Source organism: Chiloscyllium plagiosum, unplaced genomic scaffold (genome assembly GCF_037043375.1).
Source record: "Chiloscyllium plagiosum isolate Xiang-an unplaced genomic scaffold, Cpla_swu_hap1 HiC_scaffold_4, whole genome shotgun sequence".
In the NCBI taxonomy this organism is placed as follows: domain Eukaryota; kingdom Metazoa; phylum Chordata; class Chondrichthyes; order Orectolobiformes; family Hemiscylliidae; genus Chiloscyllium; species Chiloscyllium plagiosum.
In genome coordinates, this window is record NW_028270142.1 from 83,761,235 (window position 1) to 83,779,158 (window position 17,924).

General features: G+C 39.9%; 1 protein-coding gene across 1 annotated transcript in view; it reads right to left on the bottom strand.

Annotated features, from left to right (window-relative positions):
• LOC122549475 (chloride channel protein C-like) overlaps window positions 1–17,924 on the bottom strand; it is a 131,070-nt gene that overhangs the window by 92,623 nt on the left and 20,523 nt on the right. Inside the window, exons 5-9 of the mRNA XM_043689335.2 lie at window positions 14,945–15,037; window positions 13,805–14,048; window positions 9,612–9,806; window positions 6,833–6,912; window positions 77–216 (exon numbers count right to left, since the gene is read on the bottom strand). Coding sequence (XP_043545270.1) covers window positions 77–216; window positions 6,833–6,912; window positions 9,612–9,806; window positions 13,805–14,048; window positions 14,945–15,037 — 752 coding nt within the window. The remainder of the gene's footprint in view (window positions 1–76; window positions 217–6,832; window positions 6,913–9,611; window positions 9,807–13,804; window positions 14,049–14,944; window positions 15,038–17,924) is intronic.

Here is a 17,924-nt window from a genome sequence, read left to right on the forward strand (position 1 = left end):
AGGAACATGATCAGCAGCCCTGCCACTCAAATAAATATCAGTCCCTCAAAAATTCCAGAACTTGTTCCAGTATTACCTTGATTGTAAGTGTGATTTGAATATTTTACACCACTGGATCCAATCCAGCTTGTGCCCGATGGACAGTTGTAGGAGTTAAAATATTCTGTCTTACTCAGTAGGTGAGAAGCCTCTGTTGAAATGTCGTTGCATAATGATCTAGTAAATCATTGAGAGAAAAATTTTAACTATGTTTCTTGCAATACATTTAACAATAAATACCAAACAAAGAAAGTGTTAGGAGATGAACTACGAACACTTACTAAATGATTACTGAAAATGAAATTTATAAAAATAGGAGGGCTAAGTTAAAGTTCCTGTCGTGGTTTCTATAAATTTTAGAATCAGCAATGCAATGACAATACTTTGTTACAATAATGATTAAAACATTTCAAAAGAAATATGTATTTTAGGCATTTTAATTAGAATAATTCAGTGCAACTTATTCTGTGTGTCCCTTATTCGTTTATTAATTTATGTCAATTTGGCTGCCATCTTGAATGATAGCACAAATGTGGCTTCAAATTAGTAAAATAAAAGCGAGGTATGACTTCCAAAGTGCTACTTCTCAATAATTTAACATTAGCCAGAGAGTTAGTTTTAAGTATAAAGCTGTATATGAAAAGTGAGCAATAAATTTTGATTCTAAAGTGCAGAACTACTACAGGGTATTGACCTACTAAAGGGAGAACAAGGATAAATTCAGGAAAATCAAATTGTAGACTTAATTCCAAAGACTTTTGCATATCAAGTACAAATGATCCACTCAACAGCAGTAATAGTGCAAAGAAATGAAGCTGATCTCTATTGGGAATTTATGAGAATCTGTGTAGAACTAAGGAACAATGTTAGCTTTTCTACCTAGAACAGATACTTGAGAGAGACAATCTTATCAAAGAGGTATAAAATAGAGAAGAGGTCTGGAAAATGTTATTCCAATATATTGATTTTAGTTGTGGCTGTGAAATAAACAAGTAAAAGGTCATTTTATGTCTGACATCAAAATCCTTCTTCACACGAGGGTAAAGATATTTGAGCATGATGGAATATATGGAACAAAAAAAAAAGGAGCTCAAATCCCATGCATAGGAAGCAATGAAATCAACACCAATAAATCTGGTCATTCATGGCTTGACACCAAAATAAAAGACATGTGATGGATTTTGTTAAAAACAAAGTTAATTAATTGCTTTCACTAGACCTGAAACTGTAGTCACACACTAGCTGTTTAAAGCTATATGCCCTCAGCAAAACTAGAATCAAACATATCCAAAGATCAAATGAGAAAACAGAGAACAGTCAACAGTTTATTCCCTAAAATAATTTATAAAACAAGGTGATGCAGCAATAGATGGAGTTGAGCATTGCTCAAGATGGGTAAACTAGAATGGGACATTCAATCCATTAAGTTTATGCTTGCTCTCTGAAGAGCAATCTAGTCCAATTCACCCAACTGTAACCCCTTGCATTTTAATTCTTTTTCAAATCATTCATTGGCTATATTTCTACCACCCAGGGAGGCCATGTGCCAGAACATTACAACACACTGTATAAGCAGCTCCATCTCATATGCTCCCTGTAACTTATCTAAAACTACAGCCTCTTATTGTTTCATCATCATACAAGATTGTCAGAATTCCACACCAGATAATTAACCTTATATGATGATCTGGATTAATAACCATGATTTTTAAACTGAGTAAATTGATTCATCCAAAGGGTTTACGAAGATACTAAAAACACAGGATTCCACACTTTTGAATAAACAAGAATAACTTCATAATATAGCATTAGAGCAGAAATAGAATACAAAATGTATGCACAACATATTTGTAACGCCTAGAACTATGGCCAGACCTGCGTGTCCTGGGCCTCCTCCATCGCCAAACCTTTACCGCCCGACACCTGGCGGAGGAACGCCTTATTATTCTGCCTTGGGACCTTGCAACCACTTGGGATCAATGTGGATTTCAACAGTTTCCTTACATCCCATCCCTCACATTATCCCAGCCCCAAGTCTCCAACTTGGCACCGCCCTCCTGACCTGTCCATCACCTTTCCCATCTATCTGCTCCACCGTCCTCTCTGACCTATCACCATCTCCCTCACCTTCATCTACCTATCGCATTCTCAGCTACTTTCCCCCCCAACCCCACCCCCTCCCATTTATCTCTCAGTTCCCTAGCCCACAAATTTCATTCCTTTTGAAGGGCTTATGTTTGAAACGTTGATTCTCCTGCTCCTCGGATGCTGCCTGACCTGCTGTGCTTTTCCAGCACTACACTGCCCAGGGATAGTGTGCCTCAGTTGAGTCTTGATTGGCAACAGTCTGTCTCTGAGTGTTTCAGATTTCCATGATACAATTAGATGCTTTCTGACAACTCCCTCAATGGTAGAGCTTAAATTTTAAAGTTATTACTGCTTGATCGAGATTCCACAGCAAAGGAAATACTTCCCCTTTTTCTTTTTATCATCCTTCAATCATCTTAAATACTGTACCATGAAAAATCCTGTTCTCAACCTTCCACATACGAAGAAATACAAAAACAACTCTAAGTAACCTAACCTATTTTTGTCCATAAAACACTCAATTATGCACTGCACTCCTTCCAAAATCATTACATCATTCCTGAACTGTGGTGCCCAGAATAGAATGTATTGCTCCAAACGGATTCCATTAGCCATTATATTTTTGTTTTACCCATCCGCTGGTAGTGATTTCTGTACTTGGACCATTGAAAGTTCCTGTTCATCCACAGTTTCTAGCTCCTAACCATTTAGAAAACCTTCTGATTTTTTTTGGTCCACTGTGAATAGTTTAAGGTGAGTGGAAATCAGCTTAATATCAAACAGGAGATGACTTGATTTAATCTGAGTGAGCAGCAAGGAGGAAAGGGGATTGGCATTCATTAATGTCATGTAATTGTTATGTAACAGACATAACAATTTCAGAAATGTAACAAATAGGAATGGGAGTGGATCATTCAGTCCTTTGAGCCTGGACCACCATTAAATTTGATCATGGCTGATCATCCAACTCAGTAATCAAAGGAAATTTCTTCTTATCTTAATTTTAAAAGGCCTACACAATATCCACAGTGGCTAGGCACTGGTCTAGTGGTATTATCATTAGACTGTTAATCCAGAGACCCAGGTAATGTTCTGGGGACCCAGGTTCAATTCCCATCAAGACAGATGGTGTAATTTAAGTTCATTAAAATCTGGAAGTACCAATCTAATAATGACTTGAATCCATTGTCGATTATTGGAATACCTATCTGGTATGTCCTTTAGGGAAGGAATCTTCCTTCCTTACCCGGTCTGGTCTACATGTGACTCCAGACCCACAGCAATGTGATTGACTCTTAACTGTCCTCTGGGCAATTTAGGGATGGGCAATAAATACTGGTTTGGCCAGCGACACACTCATCCCATGAATGAATTTTTTAAAAAGCCTGGTTCTGGATTCCCCATTAATCAGGAACATTCTCCCTACCTGGTTCAAATTGTATAGGTTTCACTGACAATGGATGAAGGATACCAGTTATTAAAAATCCATGTTACCTGGTGCTTTCATTTGGTTCAGAGGTAAAATACCAACTCAAACATATAGTGCAGTTCACAGATTCAATTTCTGGTGGGTATTGAGTTAGCTAATAAGGACAACAATGAGGACACTAAAATCACCTTGTCTGTAATAGCCTGGAAGTAAAAAGGGGCAATCAGTTATAACTTCCAAGTTTAATTTAATCAACTAAACCACTTATTCAGAGGTTCAATGGAAAATTCAACAGAATCACAGAATTCCTTATTTAATCTGTAAAAGACTCAAAGGAATCATGAAATTTCATGCAATTAAAAACTGAATTCAACTATTTCAGTGTCATGCCTGGAAATTGCATGTCGGAGAGTCAGAGTCATGCAGCACGGAAACAGACCCTTCGGACTAACCAGTCCATGCCGAACATAATCCCAACTAAACTAGTCACACTGCCTGTTCCTGGGTCATATCCCTCCAAACCTTTCCTATTCATGTATCTATCTAAATGTCTTTTAAATATTGTAATTGTACGTGCATCCACCACTTTCTCAGGAAGTTCATTCCACATGCAAAGCACCCTCCATGTAAAAAATTTGTCCCTCATGTCTTTTTAAATCTCTTCTCAACTTAAAAATGTGTCCCATAGTCTTGAAATCTTCACCCTAGGGAAAAGACAACTACCATTATCTCTATCTATACCTCTCATTATTTTATAACCTTCTATCAGATCGCCTCTGAACCTTCTATGCTCCAGTGCAAAATGTCCCAGCCTATTCAGCCTTTCTTTAAAACTCAAATCTTCCATAGCTGGCAACGCTCTGGTAAACCTCTTCTGAACCCACTCCAACTTGATACTAACCTTCTTATATCTGGGCTATCTGAACTTCCAGAAAAGGTCTCACAAAATGTCCTGTACAACTTCAATATGACTTCACAATTCCTAAACTCAAAGGACTGAACAATTAAGGCAAGCATGCTAAATGTCTTTTTAATCACCCTGTCTATTTGTGACACAAATTTCAAAGAATTATGTACCTGTCTCCCTAGGTCCCATTGCTCACAGGCCTCCAGTCAGAAAAGCAACCCTCTACCATTACACTCTGCCTCCTGCCATTAAGCTAATTATGTATCCAATTGGCAAGCTCATCCTGAATCCCATGTAACCATAACTTTACTAATTAGTCTATCATGTGGAACCTTGTCAAAGGCTTTACTAAAATCCAAGTAAACGATGTTTCCTGCACTGCCATTATCAACCCTTTTGATTGACTTTTTTGAGAAAGTTATCAAGTTTGTGAAACAGGATTTTCCACACACAAAACCACCTTGACTATCCTTAATCAATTTTTGCCTCTCTAAATATCTATAAATCCCATTTTTTAGAATGACTTCCAACAATTTACCCACAACTGAAGTCAAACTCACAGGTCTATAGCTCCCTGGTTTCTCCTTACAACCTTTCTTAAACAAAGGTACAATATTAGCCACCCTCCAGTCATCATGCACCTCAACCATAGTTATAGATGATCCAAATATTTCTGCAAGGTGTCTCGTAATTTCCTCTCTTACTGCCCACAACATTCTGCAATACATTAACTCAGGTCCCGAAGATTTATCCTCCTTTACGTTCTCCAAGACCTCTCAATCCTCCTCTTCTGTAATGTGAACTGTTTCCTATACAAAACCTTTGAAATATTAACTGTAATCTGTTTGAAATTTTCTGGTACTACTTTTTTACTACTTTAAAATGGGCACAGATAGACTGTTAAGTTGGTTGCCCAGGGAAAAGTGATTTTGCAAATTTTTGTACAAACATAAAACTATTTCAAATGTTTGGAGAGTTCCTAATTAAATGACAATAACCTTCCCTGAATAAATATACCAAGATAACACCCATTTGGTGAATTAACACTTCATATTATCTTACCAAATTGCAAGTCCAGACTTGATGACTGCAAATGCTATAATAAATAAAGGAAGTTATTAAATAAACAGTCCATCATAACTAGGTGCAAATGACCTCTATCCATTCCTTATTTTAAAGTAATGACTTCCAACTTCAAATCATTCTGGACCAATCACCAAATCTGATTCCAGATCACACTAGAGCCACACAGATTCTTATCATACCCAAGAGCCAGGGAGAAACCAATCTGTCTACAAACAACACAGCAAGAAACAGCAGCAGCAAGGACAGCAACCCATTTTGACTGGTTCTCTACAAGGAAGAAAGTGCAAAAGAAACTCCAAATAATGTGATCTTGATAAATGGCAGGGTAGGTTTGAAGGACCAGATGGCCTATTCCGACTCTTATTTCTTATGCTGTTTTGTTCTATGGTCCAGTCAGACTATGAACAACTGATTTAATCTAATGCTAGAAAGTACATGTCTTTGAATGATAATCGTATTTGGAATTTGAACCCACCAGATCTGAAATTTCTTCACCCAGATAGTGGTGAGCCTATGCAATTCTCTGCCACAAGTTGAGGCCAGAACATTGAATGTATTCTTGAAAGGGATCAAAGAATAAAGGGAGAAAATGGGAACAGGACCACGTTCTTGAGCTGATAATCAGCCAGGATAATCATGCCGTAGTCTCAAAGGGCTGAAAGCCTACTCCAGATCCTATTTTCTATGTTTCTATGTTTAGAGTTCAAGAACAGAAAAGAATCACTTCAGCAGACCTAGCTTATGAACTGTCTCTTTGTTTGTAACTTGTAAAATTTCACTGTCCACTTCTCCTATGTGTGTGTGTGAGTGGCGATTGACTAGTGAGAGGCACAGTGTTAGATTTTGGGGGGGAATGTGTGAATAAATAGCCTTCTTTAATTATATCCACAATATGTTGTTGTTGTTGGCATTTCAAATTAACAAGACAATCACAAGAAATACACACCTCCCTTTTCAAAATTACATTGATTATAGACAGTAAGAAAAGAGGACAAAGTTTAAAACATTTCTCTTCCCTGGTGGTAACATTAATCCCTGTATTCTAGTAGCCTTGCTATTGATTATCCAATGATCATTGAAGGAAGCACATGTGGGTGAGAACAAAGGGTGAGAACAGAATGACTTACACAAGTGAATAGCCCAAACAGCATTTAAAACCAAATCTCTCATGTGTTGAAAAAACAGCTGTTCCTATGAAATGGTATTTCAATGAGGAACTAAAGGTTTCAAGAGAGGAGTGGAGGGAAGGTTTGGGATTGGAAAAGAGAAAAGTGTGTTCTTACCTGTTTTCAGACTCATGGCTAGAGAGCAATGTGCATGGGAAGAAGTAAGGCACATAGACAGTAGCCGTAATTGTGATTATCTGAAAATAAAGGTTACAAAATATCAAACTTCATAAATGATGTATCTGTTCTAATTTCAGGTATGCTTGCTGGAAAGATACTAAGGAGAGAGGTCCAGGGTTTTGATCCTGTGACAATAAAGGAACAGTGATAAAATCCAAATAACAATGGAAATAAGCTTGGGAATGGCATTCACATGCATCAACCAGGAAAAGTCACCGTGGAATTCTGAAGAGGAAATTGTGTTTAACTAACTAGCTGGGGTTTTTTGAAGTGGGAGAAGAGGGTCAATGAGGATGACACATGTGGTATACATGGATTTCCAGAAAGCAGTTGAAACAGTGGCATACAACAGAATTGTGAGGAAAGTTATAAGTCATGGCATGATAGAGATAGTAGCAACATGGATACAAAATTTGTCAATGGAGGATGGTTTCTTGTGGTGTTCCTGGGGGTCAGTATTGGGATCCTTGCTCTTCTTGATCTTTATTAATGGTCTGGATCTTGGTGTACAAGGGATAATTTCACATTAGTAGATGACATGAAACTTGGAGAAATTGTAAACTGTGAGGAGGACAGTGCAGATTCCAAAAGGGCATTGACATGTTGGCAGAGTGGGAGGACAGGTGGCAAATGAGGTTCAATGCAGAGAGGTCTGAGATTTGATTGGCAGAACATTGAGAGATAATATAAAATACTTGGTAAAATTCTAAGGAGATGTGTAGGAGCAGAGGAACTTGGGTGTCTATGTGCACAGATCACAGCTGGACTTTGTGTATAGATATGAATGTCACATTGGAAAGATGTGAATGCATTGAAGAAGGTGCAAAAGTGATTTACAGGAACGGTTCTAGGAACAAGAAACTTCAATCATGAGGATAGTTTGAAGAGTTGGGACTGTTCTCCTTGGAGAGAAGAAGGCACATTGGGTACACACAATCATCAGTTAGAAGTAGATATTGGCCATTCGGCCCCTCAAGCCTGTCAAACTGAAGATGACCTGTCTGTGTTTTGCATTCCACGCGCATATCTACCCCCAATAACCTTTGATTCCTGTGCTGAATAAAATGTGCCTGTTGTCTAAAGGCTTTAGGACCCTATCTGAAAATGTGTTGCTGGGAAAGTGCAGTAGGTCAGGCAGCATCCAAGGAGCAGGAGAATCGACGTTTCGGGCATGAGCCCTTGTTCAGGAATGCCCTTCTTCGGTCATGAGCCCTTCCTGAAGAAGGGCTCAGGCCCGAAACGTCGATTCTCCTGCTCCTTGGATGCTGCCTGACCTGCTGCGCTTTTCCAGCAACACATTTTCAGCTCTGATCTCCAGCATCTGCAGTCCTCACTTTCTCCTTTAGGACCCTATTGCAATCTTGGATGATGTCATGGAGGTCTCCTCACTGGGCATAACTAGCATAATGTGGATGGAGTTAAGGGGAAGAGGGAAAGACATGAAAAACAAAGCAGAGCATTAAGACTAGCCATGTGAAAGATGGAAACATTCAGCCGAGCATTTAGTGGGAGAATTTATGGAAAAATTCAATAATGCAATAGTAAGATTAGAGCCTGGTTCAAAGCTGAATACAACATATTATAGAATTTAGTTTAAATATGTAGTAAAAGTATTATGGAGAAGTCCAAGCCTAAAGGTAGTTCTTGGCCTTGACCAACCTTGAACACAAACCATAGATGTGGACAAAAAGCACACAACGGAAGTTTAGATACCTCAACCTTAAAAATATTTAATGAACCTACCTCCATTACTTTCTGAGGCAAAGGGTTCCAAAGTCTCACAACCCTCAGAGAAAAAAAATCTTCTTGTCTCTGTCTCAAAAAGGGGGAATACTTTAAAACATTGCATGTGATCTCTGGACTCACTCACCGGAGGAAACATCCTTTCTATGTTCACCTTGTCAAGACGATTCATTAAGCATGATTTTCCTTTCACAAAACCATGATGACTATTCCCAATTACTTTCAGTTTTCTAAATGCCATACTAAAACGTCATTAATGATCAATTAACACCTTACCAATGACAGATGCCAGGCTAACTAGTCTATTGATTCTTATTGCGTTCCTCCCTCCATCTTAAATAAAGGGCTAATTTCCAGACCAACTTTTCCATAATCAAAAAAAATTCAAAAACGAATGCCAACACAGGAGGTTATTAGCATTCTTATAAGGCCCATGCCCAAAGTCCATTAGGATCCGAGGGCTTGTCAGCCACATCTCTATCAGTTTGCTCAGTACCACTTCCTGAACAGTAATTTCACCAAGATCCTCTCTCACTTCCATCTCCTGATTTACAATTATAACCGGACAGGATGCTTAATGTTTCTATTTTTCTATTTCTACTTACAAGTATGAATGACAGCTGAGTAATATAACAATAATTGTGTTACACAGGTTATGATGAAGAAATCAGCCTGAAACTGAAGTGTAGCAATACACCTAAAGACAATATAAAAAAGCATAAATCACATAATTTGGAGATGCCGGTGTTGGACTGGGGTGTACAAAGTTAAAAATCACACAACACCAGGTTATAGTCCAACAGGTTTAATTGGAAGCACACTAGCTTTCGGAGCAACGCTCCCAATTAAACCTGTTGGACTATAACCTGGTGTTGTGTGATTCATAAATCACATAGGGGGACATAATTGGAAGTATTGGCAGAAAAGCAAATCAAATAATCTGTGTTCAGCAGTAACATTACAAGAAACTCACCAGTGTCAGGACTGCCTCTGTGAGCTTGCACACCTTTTGCACAAACTTATATTTAATTAAGTTAAAGAATTCTGTCCGAAATTTGTTGATTCTCAGGTTCATGGAGACAAACAATGCTCCCAGCAGACCTCCTACAATTCCCAGGATAATGGTTGGAATGAAGACTAAAATATTCATGTCCAGCAAGTATTTAACCTAGATAAACACAAATCAAAAAGGATAACAGCAATTCAAAACTGAAAATCTTCAGTCCTTTCAGAAATAAATGTGTATTCCAGTACAGAAAAGAAAAGATTCCAAAAATATGATATTATAAATAAAATACCATACACCACAGCCACCTGAAGCAGGAACTAGTAGATTAACATCCCTGATTAACAGTACTGAATTCATAAATCTATTTGGTAAATCAGATGCCACAATTAACCAGGGCTTTGTGCATTGGAAATCATGTCTCACAAATATGATTGAGTTTTTTGAAGAAGTCACAAAGAGGATTGATGACGGCAGAGTGGTAGATGTCATTTATATGGACTTCAGTAAGACGTTCAACAAGGTTCCCTATGGGCGACTGGTTGGCAAGGTTAGATCTAATGGAATAAAGGGAGAATCAGCCATTTGGTTACAGAACTGACTCAAAAGTATATGACAGAGGGTGGTGGTGGAGGATTGGTTTTCAAACTGGAGGCCTGTGACTCGTGTTGTGACACAAGGTTCACTGCTGGGTCCACTACTGTTCGTCATTTATATAAATGATTTGGATGTGAGCGTAAGAGGTATAGTTAGTAAGTTTGCAGATGACACCAAAATTGGAGGTGTAGTGGACAGCGAAGAAGGTTACTTTTTCTTGCAGAGGGTGGTGCATGTATGGAATGAGCTGCCAGAAGAAGTGGTGGAGGCTGGTACAATTGCAACATTTAAAAAGGCATCTGGATGGGTATGAATAGGAAGGGTTTGGAGGGATATGGGCTGGGTCTGGCAAGTGGGAATAGATTAGGTTGGGATATCTGGTCAGCATGGATGCATTGGACCAGGGGTCTGTTTCCATGCTGTACATCTCTATAGCTATGACTTTAAGTTGGGTAAAATAAACAAAGTCAGCAATACTCTAACTTCTTCTGAACTACTGAGGCTGCTCATTTGGCATTGAGTACATGATGAGATCCAACAGACTGACTGTAGTTCCAGGAGAATCAACGTTTCGGGCATAAGCCCTTCTTCAGGAAGGGCTTATGCCCGAAACGTTGATTCTCCTGTTCCCTGGATGCTGCCTGACCTGCTGCGCTTTTCCAGCAACACATTTCCAGCTCTGATCTCCAGCATCTGCAGACCTCACTTTCTCCTGACTGTAGTTCCAGGAAAGAATCAACACCTTGATGAAGGAGGAGTGAAGTTTGGGTGGAATAATAAAAATAAATGCATAAATACAATTGGGGGACGTGGTGGTGAAAAGGCAATGTTACTGTCAGTGATAATCCAGAGGTCCAGGTTGAGGTTCCAGGGACAGCTGGTGGAATTGGAGTTCAAAAAATAAAATTTGGAATTGGAAAGTAATGGTGACCATGAATCTAGCATTACTTTCATTAAAATAACATCTAGTTGACTAATGAGATGGAAATGTGTTGCTGGAAAAGCGCAGCAGGTCAGGCAGCATCTAGGGAACAGGAGAATCGACGTTTCGGGCATTAGCCCTTCTTCAGGAATGAGGAAAGTTGGTCCAGCAGGCTAAGATAAAAGATAGGGAGGAGGGACTTGGGGGAGGGGCGTCGGAAATGTGATAGGTGGAAAGAGGTCAAGGTGAGGGTGATAGGTCAGACTGGGGTGGGGGCGGAGAGGTCGGGAAGAAGATTGCAGGTTAGGAAGGCGGTGCTGAATTTGATGGATTTGACTGAGACAGGCTGGGGGGAGGGGAAATGAGGAAACTGGTGAAATCCGAGTTCATCCCTTGTGGTTGGAGGGTTCCTAGCCGGAAGATGAGGCGTTCTTCCTCCAACCGTCGTTTCGCTGTGGTCTGACGATGGAGGAGTCCAAAGACCTGCATATCCTTGGTGGAGTGGGAGGGGGAATTGAAATGTTGAGCTACAGGGTGGTTGGGTTAGTTGGTCCGGGTGTCCCAGAGGTGTTCTCTGAAACGCTCCGCAAGGGACACCTGGACCAACCAACCCAACCATCCTGTAGCTCAACATTTCAATTCCCCCTCCCACTCCACCAAGGATATGCAGGTCTTTGGACTCCTCCATCGTCAGACCACAGCGAAACGACGGTTGGAGGAAGAACGCCTCATCTTCCGGTTAGGAACCCTCCAACCACAAGGGATGAACTCGGATTTCACCAGTTTCCTCATTTCCCCTCCCCCCAGCCTGTCTCAGTCAAATCCATCAAATTCAGCACCGCCTTCCTAACCTGCAATCTTCTTCCCGACCTCTCCGCCCCCACCCCAGTCTGACCTATCACCCTCACCTTGACCTCTTTCCACCTATCACATTTCCGACGCCCCTCCCCCAAGTCCCTCCTCCCTATCTTTTATCTTAGCCTACTGGACCAACTTTCCTCATTCCTGAAGAAGGGCTAATGCCCGAAACGTCGATTCTCCTGTTCCCTAGATGCTGCCTGACCTGCTGCGCTTTTCCAGCAACACATTTCCATCTCTGATCTCCAGCATCTGCAAACCTCACTTTCTCCTCTAGTTGACTAATGTCCTTTAGGGAAGGAAATCTCCTATTCTTACCTAGTCTGGTCTTCATCTGACTCCACAGCAATGTGGTTGGCTCTGAATGGCCCTCTTAAATAATTGAGAACGCTACGCAAGACACTCATGGCAGTTAGTGTTAGGCAATAAAAGCTAGCCTTGCAGGAAAGCCCAGAAATTAAAAAAATACAATTACACATATATCCACAGGTGTCATTCAAATTGTGCCTTTTAGCCTATGCTCCTGCATTACTTTCTTCCATTTAAAATCTTTTATTTTGTGCATCGCTGTGTTAAATTTCAGTGAAATTATGCTGTGTACCCGCAAAGAATTAAAGCAGCAGCCGAACTACCAGACCCTTGGAGAATACCTCTCGACACTCCTTACTGTCTGATACACAGTCATTCACCACGACTCTCAGTTTCCTGTCACTTAGTCAATTCTGTATCCATTGTCCCGGTTTAGTCTTCATTTTAGGATATCGTTCAAAGATATTTTCAGACCCTTAACACTTTCAAACAGTTTGTGGATATCCGAAAATTATGATAATGTTATCATTTGAGGTATCAGCATGTGGTGACATGAAATGAAGGTTTACTGGAGTCAGATGACAGGCCCAGTGAGATAGGTTGTGATCCGGGGATGACATTGCGGTAGGAAGGGAATCACACTGAAGGAGGGTCTCCAAAGGGCAAGGGAGCCCTTAAGAAAATCTACCACCCCCTTTACCCACCCACCAGCTTGAACGGAGATGAAAACTTCATAAGGGCCAGTTCCATTGCCAATTAGATACCAACAGTGGCATGAGGAGACCATTTAGTGACCATTCTTTGGACAATTAAGAAAAATTAAGTTATTGGCATCCTGTCCTTTCCGTGACAGTTGTCAAAATAGCATGAGGGTAGATGGATAGAATCTGGAGTAACAGCCATATGTGTAGCCAATGCCATCCATCTGCTAACCTACAGGAGGCTGGTTTGGGTTGGGAGGGTGGGGGTTGTAAATTGCAGTGCAATATTTCCATACTAATAAATACATATTGCTTTGGATTTTCAGAGTCTTGCTTCAACAAGTTTGGAAGTAACCCATCCAATTATCATGGATGTGTCAAACAAAGGGGAAAATAGCAGAATGCATCCTCACCAGATCAGCTACATGTTCCTGTTTATTAAGAAAATGTCAGCGTCTGCTGTAGTTCCGATTCCACAAAATCCGTTTTAAAAATTAAATTTTACACTTCAACAAAGGCTTTACAAACACGAGTGATATTTTGTCAATAGCGTATTCATCTGATCTTCAGTGAAGTATATATATTTCACTGGTATACATCCTGATTTCAAAGTGAATTTTAATCCCCTCAGTGAACTTTATTTTAAAAATCCCAGTGATTTATAATGGCTACTATTTTTTGTCAGATGTTTCATTGTTGAGAAAATTTAACAGCAATTCACAGTTCGTTTTGAATTAATGGAGTTCGGTAAAATGTCTCTCTGCAGAACGTACCCCAAACAAGATACTCTCTTCAGCCTTGAAGAATCCAAAATGTCCCCGATAAACAAATCCATGGAAGGAAGAGGACAGGAGATCAGTAGTAAATGCAGCCATCAAACAACAAAATAAGGTCTGCCAAGCTAGTTTGATATCCCAGTAAGAAGCCACCTCTTCAAATGTAAACAGCAGTCCACCCATAGGGGCTCGAAAAACAGAGGCAATGCCTGCTCCTGCTCCTGCAGTAATGAAGTTTCTCCTGAAACAGATGAATATTTATTTGAGAGATAATGCCCTTGAAGCTCTTCTAAATAGGAATTTTAAAGAAATATTTTTGTTTTGCTGCAAATAAAAGGAATCTTCCATAGTTTGAATAATTATTTTCATTCATTTGCAGACCACTGTAGAAAATACATTTTTCAAAAAACGGTCTGCAATTAAACCCATCAATTTCACCAAGTTACTCATAATTCTCAACCATAAATGTGCCACACAGACAAACCAATGCAGTTTTATAGAACTTTGGTTAGGCCGCACTTGGAATATTGCGTACAATTCTGGTCACCACACTACTAGAAGGATGTGGATGCTTTGGAGAGGGTCCATAAAAGGTTTACCAGGATGTTGCCTGTAATGGGGGATTTTAGCTATGAAGGAAAATTGGATAGACTTGGGTTTGTTTTCACTGGAATGAAGGAGGTTGAGGGGTGACCTAATAAAAGTTTATAAGATTGTGAATGTCATGGATAGAGTGGAAAGTATGAGTCTTTTTCCCAGGGTGACGAGATCAATTACTAAGGGACACAGGTTCAAGGTGAGGCAGAGGAAGTTTAAAAGAGATGTGTGAGACAAGTTTTTCACACAGAGGGTGATGAGTGCCTGGAATGCGCTGCTAGAAGAGGTGGTAGCAGACACAATAGCAGCATTCAGAAAACACCCGGACGAATACATGAATAGGAAGGGAATAAAGGAATATGGATGCTATAAGTTAAGAAGTTTTAGCACTGAAGTGAAAAATGTGTCAGTACAGGCTTGGAGGGCTGAAGGGCCTGTTCCTGTGCTGTATTGTTCTTTGTTCTCTTTGTTCTTACACAAGAATTAAATTTGCTATGCTGATTCAGTGGAATCTACTTTTACAACATTAAAGTCAATTACCTGTCAGCACAGTTTCGAAATCTTGTGAAGAAAGGAAATTGAACTCCAAATGTGTCAGATTTAAACTGGCTTAGACCACTTGCAAGAATGGAACTATAAAGAAAGTCATATTTATCACAAACATGATTATTCACATTTCAATATAAACTGAAAATAAGAATATTGTTACAATTTGTGAGTCCAACCTTGTCAGTCAATTTCGTCTTGCATTGCTTATTATTCAGAACGTATCTTGCAATATTCAGTATCAAAATAAACTGTAATATAACTTCAGCTTTGTAATTTAGACCTGTGCTCAGTATAGCAGATATTGAAATATTGACCTCCCAACAGGTTTTCTCCTTCTCTCTTGGAATGCAGCGTTCAGACAAAACAAGTACTACTTCACCCCAAGAATTATGTTCATTTAACATAAAACATCACAGAGCAGTACATGGATTTCACAGTGAGATTAGTTCTGTCCCTTAACAATTCACAATATGAAAATACAGCCTTGTTACCTTCCAGCTATCTGTCCATTTTTGAAGTAAGCTATTGCAAATAAAACTGTTTCAAAATGTTTCCTACTGACTGCTTTGACACTGTCACCTGCTTTGGATTTCAGATGTAACAAGAGTTTTCTGTCTTAAAAACTGAATGTGAGGAAATACTCAGCAAGTCTGGTAGCATCTGTGGAGAAAAAAATGTTAGTGTTAAATCTGTTTTCTCCTTCTACAGATACTCCTTGAGTAACTGAGGATTTCCAGTACTCTAAATTAGATTACATACAGTGTGGAAACAGGCCCTTTGGCCCAACAAGTCCACACTGACCTGCCAAAGCGTCGGCCCACCCAGACCCATTCCCCTATATTTACCCCTGCCCCTGACAAGTGGGGCAATTTAGCATGGCCAATTCACCTAACCTGCACATTTTTGGACTGTGGGAGGAAACCGGAGGAAACCCACACAGACACGGGGGGGGGAATGTGCAAACTCCACACAGTCACCTGAGGCGGGAATTGAACCCGGGTCTCTGGCGCTGTGAGACAGCAGTGCTAACCACTGTGCCACCGTGCCGCCCACTCTCTGCTGTTATTTTAGATTCCCAGCATATGGTTTTAATTTGAGAACTCCCATGCCTTTATGTCATACATGGACAAAATGGGGGTCTACATTCAATCTGTGAATCATACTTCTCACAACCAAAGCATGCCAGGAGGAAGGAGACAAGAACCATCTTAAATTGTTCTTGAAGCCTCATTTTCATAATTCCAGTGAGCTGAATGTACTAGTTAGTGCGCTGATGTAACTGCCTCATCGACTGATTTTAGCTGATATAAGCATCAGCTGAGATCCAAACGTGAGTTTGAGTAAAAACAGGGAATAAGGGGTTTAATTTTATTTTATCTCCAAGGTCAAAGACATTAACAATGGAACAAATTTTTTGTAGAAGGCAATGAAGGAATGCCAAAAATTCCAAATAGTCTTCACAGAGGAGATAAGTATTGAATGCCAAAGTACCAAAGATGAGCACAGATTAATAGCTGAGGTAATTATTTTAAGATGAGCAACACTGAACAAATTACTTAAACTTAAAGTGAACACATTATCAGGGCTAAATGACGTATAGCTAAGGATCCTGTGCCAAACCAGACTAAATTGTAATGTCACCACCTGTATCTTGTCAAACTCTGGTAGAAAGAGAAATTGCACCAAAGCTCTAAAAAGTGCCAAAGTGGCATGTGGACTAAATGCAATCAGACCCACTCATGAAGATCACAATGCACAATTATCCCACACCCCCATCCTCTCTACCACTAAACTACCAAATAAAGTGGCTATAGCACTGAAAGAAACCATCAGATTGAAAAGCCCAGGCCACCTCTTTGCAAGATCAATTTGACTATGCACACTTTCCTCCTTTCCTCTGGGCTCTGTAATGATTTTACCTTCAGTTTCTTATTTGTCTTTCAAATACAACTGAATCTGGCTACCCCATACTCTTAGGCAGTACATTCCAGAGCACTAATACTCTCTGTGTAAAAATGCTTTTTTCTCATGCTACTTTTGGTTCTTTTGCTAATCACTAAATCTCTGCCCATTGGTTTTCCATCCATCTGCCAAAGGGAATCATTTCTCTCTATCTATCTTTTCTAGATTCTCATGTTTGGAAACACTTTGACCAAAGCTCCTTTCAACCTTCTCTTTTCAATCCATTCAGGTAGCTGAAGGTCTGTGTTGCTGGAGCTATTCTCAAAACAAAAATTCTAGTCAGTGGTTGTAAAATTTTCCCAAATGGCTTTTACTGTTACTGTAAAGCTCACTTTCACTTTTTGGACTGTGAGATTAAAATAGGAAGGAAATATTGCTTTAAACCAAGGGACCATGGAAGAAGATGTTGCAGTTTTAAAAAAGCTTTTACTGCAACACATTATTCATTTTATTGACAATGTTGCTTTGTTCAAGCAATGTGGAAGGATGCTAGACACCTTACCTCCATGAGTGCATGGAGAAGGGCTAATGCCCGAAACGTCGATTCTCCTGTTCCCTAGATGCTGCCTGACCTGCTGCGCTTTTCCAGCAAAACATTTCCATCTCTGATCTCCAGCATCTGCAGACCTCACTTTCTCCTCCATGAGTGCATGTCCAGGGCCGTTTTACCCAGTGACAGACTTCTGATTGGTTTGCCTTTTGATTGACAGTTGTGTCTGTTCTGGACTATTCAGCATAATGGCAAATTCTTGATTGGTTCCTGGGTGATTGGCTACAGCTTTGTGTTTGGACAAAACAGCAGAAACATCCAAGAGAAAACATCCTCATTCTGTGAGTAGAGAAGTAAACTAAAAGTCCCAAGGAGCTATCTACCTTCTCTTTGCAAGGGAAGGGAAAACAGGAGAAAAAAAATCACCTTTTGAGATACTGAAAAGGGAGAATCCTAAACCAGTGAATGAAAGGTTGAGAATCAGTATGTCCACAATCTTGTATCCTAATCAAAGAATCA